The sequence below is a fragment of the Zalophus californianus genome, chromosome 14 (assembly GCF_009762305.2).
Source record: "Zalophus californianus isolate mZalCal1 chromosome 14, mZalCal1.pri.v2, whole genome shotgun sequence".
In the NCBI taxonomy this organism is placed as follows: domain Eukaryota; kingdom Metazoa; phylum Chordata; class Mammalia; order Carnivora; family Otariidae; genus Zalophus; species Zalophus californianus.
Window position 1 is genome coordinate 76,821,260 of NC_045608.1, and position 12,109 is coordinate 76,833,368.

Here is a 12,109-nt window from a genome sequence, read left to right on the forward strand (position 1 = left end):
GAACTTACCACCTGATTGTGTGAATTTTTTTAAAAGTGGCTTAATAGGGAGAAATACAGTGTCATGATTCAGAGATTCTGTCAAAATGAGATCCGCAGCAACCAAAAAAATTCATGTTGGATCAGGAGCACTTTTCTCCAGATCCCAGCTTTGAGTTTGTACTGTTTCTACTCTTTGGCCCGTTGTTAATGACCAGAAGCTGCTGCCTTGTCATTACTAGTCTCCTCGAAGTGTCACGACTGACTGGCCCCGAGTCTGAGACCCGTCACCCGTCCTTTGAGAAACCTGCTTTATCACTAGAGTAAACGGATGGAGGGCTGTGATTTATTTTTTTCTTTCTTTTTTTTTTTTTTTAAGATTTTATTTATTAGAATGAGCAGTGGGTAAGGCCAGAGGGAGTGAGAGAAGCAGACTCCCCGCTGAGCAGGGAGCCCGATGTGGGACTCGATCCCAGGACCCCGGGATCATGACCTGAGCCAAAGGAAGGCAGATGCTTAACCGACTGAGCCACCCAGGCGCCCCAGGGCTGTGATTTCTTAAATACTAAAGTTCTTTTACAGTATATGCCTGAAAGATACTCAAAGACATCATCAGGATACATTTAAACACTGTATCTATTGGATTGTTATGAACCTACAACTATACTTTAGCCAAGCTCTGTGGAGAGAATTCTACGTAACAGCCAGCTAGTTGTCCATGTTCAGTAGGACAACCCTGACATGTCAGTGGGGGTAAGGCCCTTGGTGAGCACTGGACTGTTGCCATAGTGCCAGGGATCAACGTCAGCTCTCCTGTCTCCCTTGTGCCCGCCCTGCGCCCCCAGGGATGTGTCCTCCGAGTCGGACAGCAACATCAGGCAGATCAACCAGGAGGCAGCGCACCGGCGCTTCCGCTCACGCAGGCACATCAGTGAGGACCTGGAGCCCGAGCCCAGCGAGGGCGGGGACGGCCCGGAGGTAAGCCAGCCCCACGCGGCCTCTCCCTCTCCTGCCCCCCAGCTGGATTCCGTGTCCTCCTTTTTCTCCGGGGGAATCCTGTCTAATAATGACCGATCGTGGTCTTCCAGCTCATTGAGGACCATCGGGATGTTCATTCATTTAGGAAGTGCTTATAAAAGTCATGTTTGATGAATACGTGTGTCTCTCCATTACAAAAGGGAATGACATTGTGTCTAGTGGTGGAAATCTCAAGATATTTTCACTTTATAACTTACTTTTCCCCAGAGTCTGACCGTATCTTATTCAATGGCAACGTGGTTGTCCTGTTCCAGCAGTTGAATGAGCCCTGTAACGTGTGTGGGTACCACACATGCTTTTACTGAGTGGTGTTGACAATCATGGGATTTATTCCCAAGAAAATAGAAATCTGGGTGAATTTAAGAAGGTTTATTATTTTTCCCCTTAAATGTTTATGGTAAATTGCTGGAGGAAGAATTAGGAATTGAGCAACAAATGAGCAATGACTGCACCTTCCACGCACCCTTAACAACTCTATTTCCTTACTAGAAATCCATTCTTTTCAGACCGTGTGTTATGAAGATGATCATTCACAAAATGTTACAGTGCTCAAAATTGGAAAAGCAAAATTAATGATAATAAATTCACTGAAAGTTCCTTAAAAGTACTATTTAATTACAGCTTATAGCATCTCTGCTGTTTTCATTGTGACTCCTCAGCAGTTAGAGTAAAAGAAAATCCATGAAACTCATGAATGCATTCCTGAGAACATTTTTAACCCATATATGTCATCACTTGTGCTAGAACTGAGTCACTGCTCAGAGAGGTGGTGTTATAAAATGGTGAAGAGTACAGCTCCTAGAGCCAAGCTTCCTTGGGTCAGTTCCTGGTCCTGCCACTTCCCAGCTCTGTCCTCTTTGGCAAGTTACTCTTTGTGCCTCGGTTTCCTCATCTGTCCATCAGGGTAGTAGTCACATCTTCCTCGTGGTTATGGAGAAGATTGTGTGCCTCCTGTAGTGCTTGGTAAATGGTAATTATAGTTATTATAATGGTTATCATTGTTGGCAAGGTGACGAGAGGATCCCTTGTTCCTGCCATTTACCCCAGTGTCTCTCGTTCCTTGATAGCCTTGGGAGACCATTTCTGAAGAAGCGAACGTCTCTGGGGACTCCCTCAGTCTGTCACTGCCCCCACCACCATCCTCCCCAATGTCTCGGACCAGCCCTCAGGAGCTGTCTGAGGAACTGAGCAGAAGGCTTCAGATCACTCCAGACTCCAATGGGGAGCAGTTTGGTTCTTTGATTGTAAGTAATAGTCCCGTTTGAATGAGAAGTTGGGCCAGTATTTTACCATTGCTTATTCCTTATTGCTTTAAGTGTGCAAATAATGACCAAGATTCTTCCAGCTCCCAGAGAACTCTGACATTTTCCAAAGGTCTTCGTTTCCTAAGAGGACAATACCAAAATTAGTCCAAGCAGGTGAGAAATCCTGATTTGTAAAGAACTCAAGAAAATAAGGGTCCATGACTTCTATTATTACCAGGTTTAATCCTGAATTTCTTTTCCCAGCCAAAGGCTCATAATAGTACCTCCATCACAAAGGTGATGTTTCACACTGGGACCTAAGAGACATTGGGCCTCTTAATGAGTCCTCTTAATTTGTACTCTGCTGCACCCTGTCTCATTCTCATGTCACAGATGAAGGCATGATGTTGAAGGGACTCATCCGAGACAAAGTTAGAATGGGAGACAGAAGACCTCCCCTAAGTCCCAGAGAACAAATCCTTAAGAAAGGTTATGAAGTGGTGGCACGGACCTCAGGGTAACATTTGAACTTGGTTTCTCAACCATCAGGGAACCTCTTTCTAGAAAGTTGGGATGGGGCTAAGCCCCAATGAGAAGCAGCAAAGCCATCATGAAGACCTCCATGTTTGGCAACACAAAACCATGCAGAAAAGTCCATAGAAAAATACCTGCTTGTGTGTAAGTTGAGAACAAATGCAGTCTGGATGTTACTCAAGAAATTGAACTTAAAGATACGTTACAGTAAATGATAGTAGTCACTCCACTGAAAATGGCATCCTAGAAAAATAGTCATTATTACAACCGTATCAAATCTAAGTGGATGGGAGGACCACATCAAGTGTAAAAGCGAGTAAGTGTTCACAACATTGTTACTTCAGTTACGGTGTTTAATTTATTTAAAGACACCATTGGCCTATATTCTATGAGTTGATGTGATTACTCAGTTAATGTGGGTTTATATTAAAATTCTGTAAATGTTTTTCAGAAAGAGAAATACCACTGAGACAAAAAATTTAATACCAAAGGGCGGGGGAAAAATTATATGTGGGGTATTTGAATTGGTGAAACTGTTGCTATGGAAACGACATAAGCAATGAAGCCATATATTTAAAACCTATAAAAGGTAGTAAGTAGTGCAAGAGCAGCAGGTGTCCACCTCTTTAGTCTACCAAGTAAAAAATCATAATTTTCTTCAGCATTAGTATTAAGTTAGCATCTCCAGTAATTTGTATGGGGACCAGCCTGCATTTAATTATCATAAAATACCTTTAGGATCCCAAGTGCAAGAGTCAGTATTATTTTAAGATTTGTGTTGAGTCTGATTTAACTATTAAGAATGTCTTGAAAAAAGAAGAATACAGGACTCTTCTTCAGTTTTGCTTCTCAGAGTCACTCTGTATTCAAGGGCAATAGCATGACCTTTTAATAAAGAAGGAATCCTTCATGCTAACCATTGTGGAAGGACACGAATGGCCCCCATCACTGTCTCAGCGTCTGTCTTTGACCTTACCCCACTTCTCATTGCAAAGTATTAAAAATGAGTGAGTGCCGTGTACGTACTTATCCCATGGATGAACCAGTTGCTGATTAGACACTTGTGTCTGGGGCCTACTGCTGTTCTCTGATGGATCTCTGAGGCTTTTTTCCTAACAATATAGATTAATACAAACAAGTCGGAGGAATGTTATACATCACACACTCGATGTTTTAGGTTAACATTGCTAATTTCCCTTATTCCTGTTCCGTACGACTTCAACTCCATTCAGAAGCTAAAATGATAAACACCTGACCCTTCGGAGTAGCGCAAGACCATATTTGAGTTCTCTGGACTTAGACTCCAACTGACCCTTTGTCAGTAGTAATGTGCAATAAATGTCTAATAACCATATATCGATATTTTTTCCTCTGTTCACATCACACTGGAACTTAACCCGCGGGTGCACCCCAAAGCAGAATACAAGACTGCCAGCTTCCTGTTTCCATTTTTAGAGCAGTACTAGAGCGTTACACTGGCCTCTTGAGTCCCCTTTCTTGTTTTGGCTCTTCCTCCTCTTTCTGCTGTCCCTCCTCACTAAGGACCAATCAGAATCCCAGTGGGACTGAAACGCTTGAAAATGCAAGATTACTTGGCTACTTGAAGGACTACTGTCACGGCTCAGAAAAGCTGGTGTCTCAGTTAATTACCTTCTAAGACCAAAGAGCACTCCATTAGGCCTCAGTGACATTTTTTAAAGCAACGAGCCCAGCTCCCGGGCCTGTGTTTTCATGATGCTTCATGTCCTTTCCTCCCTTCAGCAGAGAGAGCCGTCCTCGAGGTTGCGGTCCTGTAGCGTCACTGACACGGCCGCCGAGCAGGCTCATCTACCACCGGTAACCCACACCCCCTCGCCAGCCATCGGTTGGCTCTTGCGGCTTGTATTTGAAATCATCTGGGCTACAGAGGAAGAGTTTTTCCTGTGCAAATCCATTCTCTGTCTAAATGAGACCTCAGAATTTCCTAGCAAATTAATTGCCCAAGGAGAGTGGATTTGCAGTACTAAGAGTTGCTGCCACGAAGTCTCTGAAATGCTAAAAGCTTTCCATTGCTTGGCTTTTCCACCCAAATTCATACCAAATTCTGATGTGCTTACCTGACTTAACTAAAAAGCATGCTTTAATAATTCTTTTCTTTTTTTTTTAAACTTCATTTAGTCACTAACGCTGTGCTCCGGTGAGTTGTATCTTAAGAACATATTGAATCCCTTTGAACAGGAAGAACTCTTCTGGGTTTGCAGGGAGTGGTTTTTTTCCCATCACTAATGCCCTAAACTCTCAACCCACAAAGCGCCTGTACCTTCTCCATAAAGGCAGCTCTACTAACTAAAGAATTGGTTATAATTTGTTCCCATCCTCCCACAATGTTCAGAACTAGCAGCAAATATGGGAGAATGAGGAGTGTTTGACAATATAGGACAAAAATAAGAACAAATAATCAAATTGGAAGGCAGACCAGGACTGCCTTGGGGAGAGGTCTGGTGTACGCAGTAAAAATTTTTTTTGTAAATTTGGTTCTTCCTTTGGAGGAGAAAATATTTTGTGGTTTTAGCAAGTTCAACTTGTTTAACCTTGACCAGTTTTTTTTTTTTATTAGTACAAATCCTTGATCATTTGGGGGGCACTAATACTATATCATGTATGAAGTTAAAGGAAAAAAGATCGTACTTAACAGTTTTTGTGCAGTCGTGGTGTCTTCCCCATCGTGTACATTTTTACTTCAAAGCATATTGTTGCCTGTGTTTTAGTCTTTTATGGTGACAGCATGAATTCATGAGTATGCTGGTTAGCTGAGTCATTCAACCTGGTAGATTTCAGTTGTGGCGCACATGGAATGGACTGGTAATCAGAAGCTTGACAAGAGCATCCTTTCTGGGATGGTTTTAGTACAGGCCTCTCCAAAAACCAGACTAATCAGCTGTGATAGCCTGGGGAGGGGATCCTCCTCAACCTGATGATTCTGTGATTTTCCTTGATGAATTAATGGCACTTTCCCTCCTTTTCAAAATCAATGTCAATTTTATCTACCAAAGAGCTCACTCTCCTTGAAAACTGTTGTTGATTCCTCCCTCTTTCCCTGTACTCTATAAAGCTGTCAACTCACTGATCACTGGTGGCCTCTTACTCAAATTATGAGTTTGGCAGATTTAAGAATCTGCTTAATTATTTAACAGTAGGGGTAAAACCGGAGTGGTTGTTTCAGTTAAGACCGCTCACGTTCCTGAGGTTGCCGTTCATTGTTTTCTGGAATCATGGCTACAACCTGAGCCTTCTCTGGGTGGGAGGGTGATCATGTCCCTGTTTTTCTTCTGGTCATCAGTGAGTGGTTTCTCAGCTTTATTTGGACACGGTGGATTTCAGGGATTCTGATTCATGTCACCTGCCTTATTGGCTGTAGTGATTCCTGATTCAGGAAGCAGTGGGTGGTCTCCCTAAGTACATTTCACTGATGTAAATTGTCATCAACAGCCCAGTGCCCCAACTAGGAGAGTGCGGTCATCAACTGTCACAGGTGGTGAGGAGCCAACGGTAATGATACCCTTGATCAGACATTAATGGCAAAACTGTGGGTTGGTTTTAACATTTTGCATAATGGTAACTATACCCTTTTTTCTTTTTTTGGATAAGATTAGGTTTTTTTTTTTCTTTTTTGGATAAGATCAGCTTCTTTGTGCTACAGAGCTGTACATGTTTGTCACTGTAAACCTCTCACATTGTTCAAAGGTAGTGGGTAAAACAACGATTTTTCATTCCATATAGTTTTATTAGGAATGCTGTCAAACTTCAATAGAGAACATTTAATTTGACTGTTTAAAATATATATCTGGGGCACCTGGGTGGCTCAGCCAGTTTCTTGATCTCTGCTCAGGTCTTGATATCAGGGTCGTGACTTTGAACCCTGCGTTGGGCTCCACGCTGGGTGTGGAGCCTACTTAAAAAAAAGAAAATATTCCTGCCACACTTGCTTCGGCAGCACATATACTAGAACATATTTCTGTCTTTAATGTTTGTACTCCTGGTCAGCTTTTCTTATTTGTTAGAATGCTTGGGTAAAATAATTGGTTTGGAGGAGAATAGAGAAGCCACAGGAACCGCACGCAGTTACACATGTGGATTCCTGGTCGTGCGCACGGCCCCCCTCTCTCGTCCATTTCCTGTACCAGATTTGCCAGACTGGGTTAGATTTTCTGTGTCATGAGCATGAGCCAGTGACCCTGCTCTGCCACGAGTCTCTACTCACAGGAATGAACAAGTGTTCGTATAATTTGGGGGGAGAGAGGAGAGGACATATTTAAGAAGTTTAAAAGGTCTAGAAAAAAATAGTTCCTCTGAGCCAAGTATCTGTTACTCTTAGTCATTATTTTAAATAACTTTTAGTATTCCTATTTTGGGTAACTTGACTAGGACTGTGTACTTTAATTGCCTGGTTTTTGCTTGACCTCCCAGAGACAGGCTTAGCTTAAGAGTTTATGCTTTGAGCCGCTTGTAGCTCTTTGAAGAATTTTCCTTATTGTGTCACCATTGTTAGATTTGTCGTAACTGCTTATTACTTGAGAATACAATACCTTTAAATACACATGCAATTGCTGATTTTCGGCAGGATGTGGACTTAAAGAGGAAAAATTCAGTTATATTGTTAGACTTTAATGCTCAGCATTGCACACAGGAAAATCAAATTGACAATCAGCAAAAATGAGCCCCCTATAAGGTATTGAACTATAGTGATTTATGTGCAAGTCATGTGTTGGGTGGCCAGGCTCAGCCTCCAGTAGAATTCAGGAAATTGTGAATTGAACTAGCCTATTTCCTACTGTGCACTAGTAACTTCTACCAGAAGCAGAGCTGCAAGGTGGAGAAGATCATTTCATTAAAGAATTTTAATAGAATTCAGGGCTAATGAGCATTCCCTGCCATCCATTTTTGCATTTTATTGGAGCCTTGGAATCTGCTGTTAGCACTGGAGTGTTGTGATAGCTGAAGATATTAAGTGACAGGATAAAGTGAATTATGAGAGCCCTGGGCTCCATGGTGAGAGCTACGTGGCAGGACAGAGTGACCCATCTGATTGAGGTCCTGTGGCCCCTGCCACTGCTGTGTTCTTACCGTTCCCCCACCCCACCTCAGCTGTGAATTAAAAATATGAGTTTGGTTTTGTTTAAAGAAAGACTGGGTAGTAGTCATTTTTAAATGCTTTCCTACTCTGATGCTTCCCATGTACCTGGTGACCTTTCGGCTGCAGTAAGCCAACCTACCTGATGGCTACGTTAGAAACTGAGGCAGGTTTGATGAAAGTGTGTTTTCCAGTTCCATCTCTTAACCATGGTTTTTTCCCCTCTTTTGTACCCTCTCCTGCCCCTGCCTGCCAGCCCCACGTGTGCTGTCTCCTACTGGAGCTACCCTGGGACGTAACCTGTCATTCCATCCCCTGTGCTCCCACAAACATGCATGGCACGCACACGTGCACACACACACAACTGGGATCTCATAAAGACATCACTTAGCAATTCGCTATTTTTCACTTGTGGTCCTTCCTCTGGGACCTGTTAATAATTACCACTATTCGGTGATGTGAATGCACCTCAATTTATATAATTCCCCCCCATGGATGAGCATTCAGCTCCACCCCCACCCCTTGGGGCACTATGTACCACGTTGCCTTAACCCTCCTGGCGAACATCTCTTCCCATGGTAGTGCTTTGATTTTTGTAGGTTTAATGAACAACCCCTGATTCTCACCTATGGAACCACAATAGGTGGTTTAGGAACACTATACACTGGTGTATACGCACAGATCATACACACTGGGGTCACTTTCCGGCTGGCCACACAGGAGCCCTCTCTAAGACAAAAAGGAGTACAGTCCTTCTGGACTTCGCTGTATCTACCTAAAAATACGCCGAGTTAACGGTATAGCAGGGTGTGAGCGAACCTTGGAGAATCTGTGATAGTACCAAACTGTTCATCGTCTTTAAAAGCAGATTGAAACTTTCACAGTTTACACAGAATTGATTGCTCCGTCTTAATGAAATAAACGGGGCCATTAGGATAGGCTGTTTGGCGATGCAAGACACAATCGCCTCTTCCGATGGAAAGCTGGGGAATTTAGTTAAATTAGCTGACTAGCAGTTGATAACTTGTCTCTTGAGGTCCTATGGAACGAACGCACATGTGAACACACACACACACACACACACACACACACACTAACTCACTCACTCACTCACTCAGCAGTAGAAACCCGATTTCGGCTCCAGGGCTGGGTCTCCTGCACAGTAGGAAATAGGCTAGTTCAATGATCTGCCTGGAGAAGCTGAGTCCTGCCTCCTCCCCTGCTGCGGGTGGTGAGAGCAGTGTAATGCGTCACAAATGCAGTTGTTGGCATACGTTGTTCTCCATGGTCATTTAGAAAGAAGTCTATAAAGGAAAAAGATTTTAATAACACCATCTCATGTAAATGGAGCTAGATTATAGACTGCCAGTTCAATTCTCAATAGAAGGTAAAATGAGGCTATTAATCAAAATCAGTGTTCTCTACTGCACTCTTAGTTTCCAGAAGCTGATTAGTCCCATTAACTGGATCTGTGACAGGAACCTGGTACGGGAAGTCCTAACTGCTTTTAGATTTGATTCTGAGATTAACCATGGCACGTCCAAGTTATTGTAGTTTATGGTGTCTCCCCATAAATACCCTTTCCAGGGATTCTGTCACTTTAATACTACCCTGATGGTTTCCAGGACAGAGTTTTCTGAGTGCGTATCTGATTTCCTCTCCCAAAACTTAACTCATTGGGGAGGAGGAAAATCTGCAGATTGCATGCAGTCTTCCATTTAAGCCCAAGCATTTTGGGTCATCATATAAGCAACAGTATATAAGCAACAGTAGGTCAAAGAGTGATAGCCTATACTCCGCCAAAAATATGAACTGACCACTTAGGTTACATGGTGGGTTCTGACTTAGTTCAGCAGAGTCCAGTTGTTGTAGTGCCTGGATAAAAAGTAGCCAAGAAACAGCTCTTTTGGATTGGTGCCTTAGCGAGGAAAGGAGGGAGGCGAGAGCTTGAGGCGATAGATGAATTCATCTGTCTTTGGTGCTCAGAGAAGGGTCAAGTCTGCATGCTGCCGTCCCTTCCACTCTTGTTGTGGACCCACACCTAGATCCAGAACGCTTATGGTCTCACAGTCTTGGAATTAACATTTAAGGGCCTTCAGGACTTCATCTGGAAAAATGTCGAGAAAACGGTTACCGTAGTTTTAGCAGAAAGTCCTCTTACAAATAATCTTGCATTGCGTTGTAAACATGTTTTAGGAATAACCATTGAGGCAGCTGCTTCATGACTCAGTTTTTCTCTGGAATCTGCTCTCAAGCTTGTGGAGTAGAATATTGAGCCTCGGGAACTGCAGTCCCCAAATTAATGGCAGTGTCGTTGAGTGCACTTCCCAGTTCACGATCCTGCAGAGGCCCCGGGGGCCCTCCGACTGGGACCCTCCTTGCCAAGGCACAGTGTCGGTAGTGAACGGGAAAGATAGGATGTGCACACAGAGGCATTGGGCTCAGACGTCCATCTCCTTTTCCATGAATCCCTGGAACATCCTCGCTGGTCCCATGTTTCTCCACCCAGACCGCATTTCTCAGACTGCTTCCTATAAGCAGAAGTGTCTCGGGAATCCTTTTGCAGTCTAATTTGGACAATCCAGATGCAGTCACTTTATACTGGACGTGTCTCTAAACCCAGAAACTGCATGTGCTTCTTTCACCCTTTTAAAGAGAGACACTCTGCATGGGAGGACGGGGGTACACAGAGCCTCGGTTCTCAGGATCCTCTGGAATTCGGTCCTCAGATTGCCCAGTGACTTCTTGACTGGGGCAGCTGCGCTGTCCTGGTGACTTTAGGAATTACGAGGGCATCTCCGTGGCAGCTATCTTGAGGGGAAAAAAGTGTTCAGAGCATCCCTCTTTTGGTAACCTTTGACAACTTGAAATACCTTTAAGCTCTGTGTGGTTTGACAGTAAAATCTAGTAATGGAAACAGATTGTATGTTTCTCGCAGGATCATGTTAGCAACAGCCCTTTATGTTTAAGACTTCAGGGCTTTACAACGGACCTCTGTAAGATTTTGGGCCTCATGGCTGTGTGGGGTTCATCTCACGGTAGATTGGAAGCTACTGGAAATCAGTTGCCTTTTTTCCAGACACTAATGTTGGTACAAGTGAAATTAAATTACGTGGTCTAGATCAAGTAATTCTCTGCGTGTACATTACTTTATTAAACTGATCAGAAAGCAAATGCAGGATATTAAATAATAATGATTTCTTACACAAACAGCCATCAGTGGCCTATGCACACACCACGCCGGGCCTACCTTCAGGCTGGGAAGAAAGAAAAGATGCTAAGGGACGCACATACTATGTCAATCATAACAATCGAACCACAACTTGGACTCGACCTATCATGCAGGTACGCAGATCACCCTACAACTTAAAATCACAGGCCGTAGAAGCCAAAGTGTACATGAGCTCGCTGTTCCCGGTGTGAATGTATTGTTCTAAAGAACCCATGTTTAAGAAAACTTTTCTCACAAAGAAGACATGTGACTCTAAGTCTAATACTTGCCTGAGGAAGAATTCGGTCCTCCAGTCAGTCCATCCCTAGATGCGGTTTTAAAGTGGGACATGAAAGATCCTGTCGGAGTGCCTGTCACAGTGTGTAGCTTCTCTCCCAGCCCCCCTTATTCCCAAGGCTGGTTTTTATGCTGGGCTTAGTGATTCATTTCTATTTCCTTTGAATGTGTTCCTCCATCCTTGCCCCCATTATTATGTTTAATCATTTCCTCCACGCCCGAAATAGGCCAGACCTCTTATTAGTGCTGGCTGCGTTGTTGTTTGGGTCCGTGCTCCTAATCACATGCACAGGGGGATTCTCCCGTGAAGCTAACTTGTTTTTGCCTCCAACATAGCTCGCCGAAGACGGTGCGTCCGGATCCGCCACAAACAGTAACAACCACCTAATCGAGCCTCAGATCCGCCGGCCCCGTAGCCTCAGCTCGCCGACTGTAACCTTATCTGCCCCACTGGAGGTGAGAAGGCTGCCTCACCCTCTAACCGGGTCGCTCTCTCCCGGGACTTCTCATTCTCCTTGCTCATCTCACTTGGGTTTCAGTTCTGCAGCCCCCATCCTCTCTGATCAGTCGTGGTGTCCGTGGCGCAGGGCGCTCTCATGCAGTCTCCCCTCACCCTTATTTCATGCCTCTCTGTGCCGCCGGCTAACCCCCGCGGCCTCCCGCCTGAGTCCTGCTCTCGCTCTCATTCAGCTGCCAC

General features: G+C 44.0%; 1 protein-coding gene across 13 annotated transcripts in view; it reads left to right on the forward strand.

The window, feature by feature from the left end:
- NEDD4L (NEDD4 like E3 ubiquitin protein ligase) overlaps positions 1-12,109 on the forward strand; it is a 327,989-nt gene that overhangs the window by 269,691 nt on the left and 46,189 nt on the right. For 9 of the 13 annotated variants that reach the window (XM_027575487.1, XM_027575481.1, XM_027575490.1 and 6 more), the window contains 6 exons: positions 824-956; positions 2,084-2,260; positions 4,556-4,630; positions 6,263-6,322; positions 11,118-11,249; positions 11,749-11,868. In XM_027575487.1, the coding sequence (XP_027431288.1) occupies positions 824-956; positions 2,084-2,260; positions 4,556-4,630; positions 6,263-6,322; positions 11,118-11,249; positions 11,749-11,868 (697 nt within the window). The remainder of the gene's footprint in view (positions 1-823; positions 957-2,083; positions 2,261-4,555; positions 4,631-6,262; positions 6,323-11,117; positions 11,250-11,748; positions 11,869-12,109) is intronic. The other 4 variants (XM_027575482.1, XM_027575483.1, XM_027575484.1 and 1 more) reach the window with 4 other exon arrangements.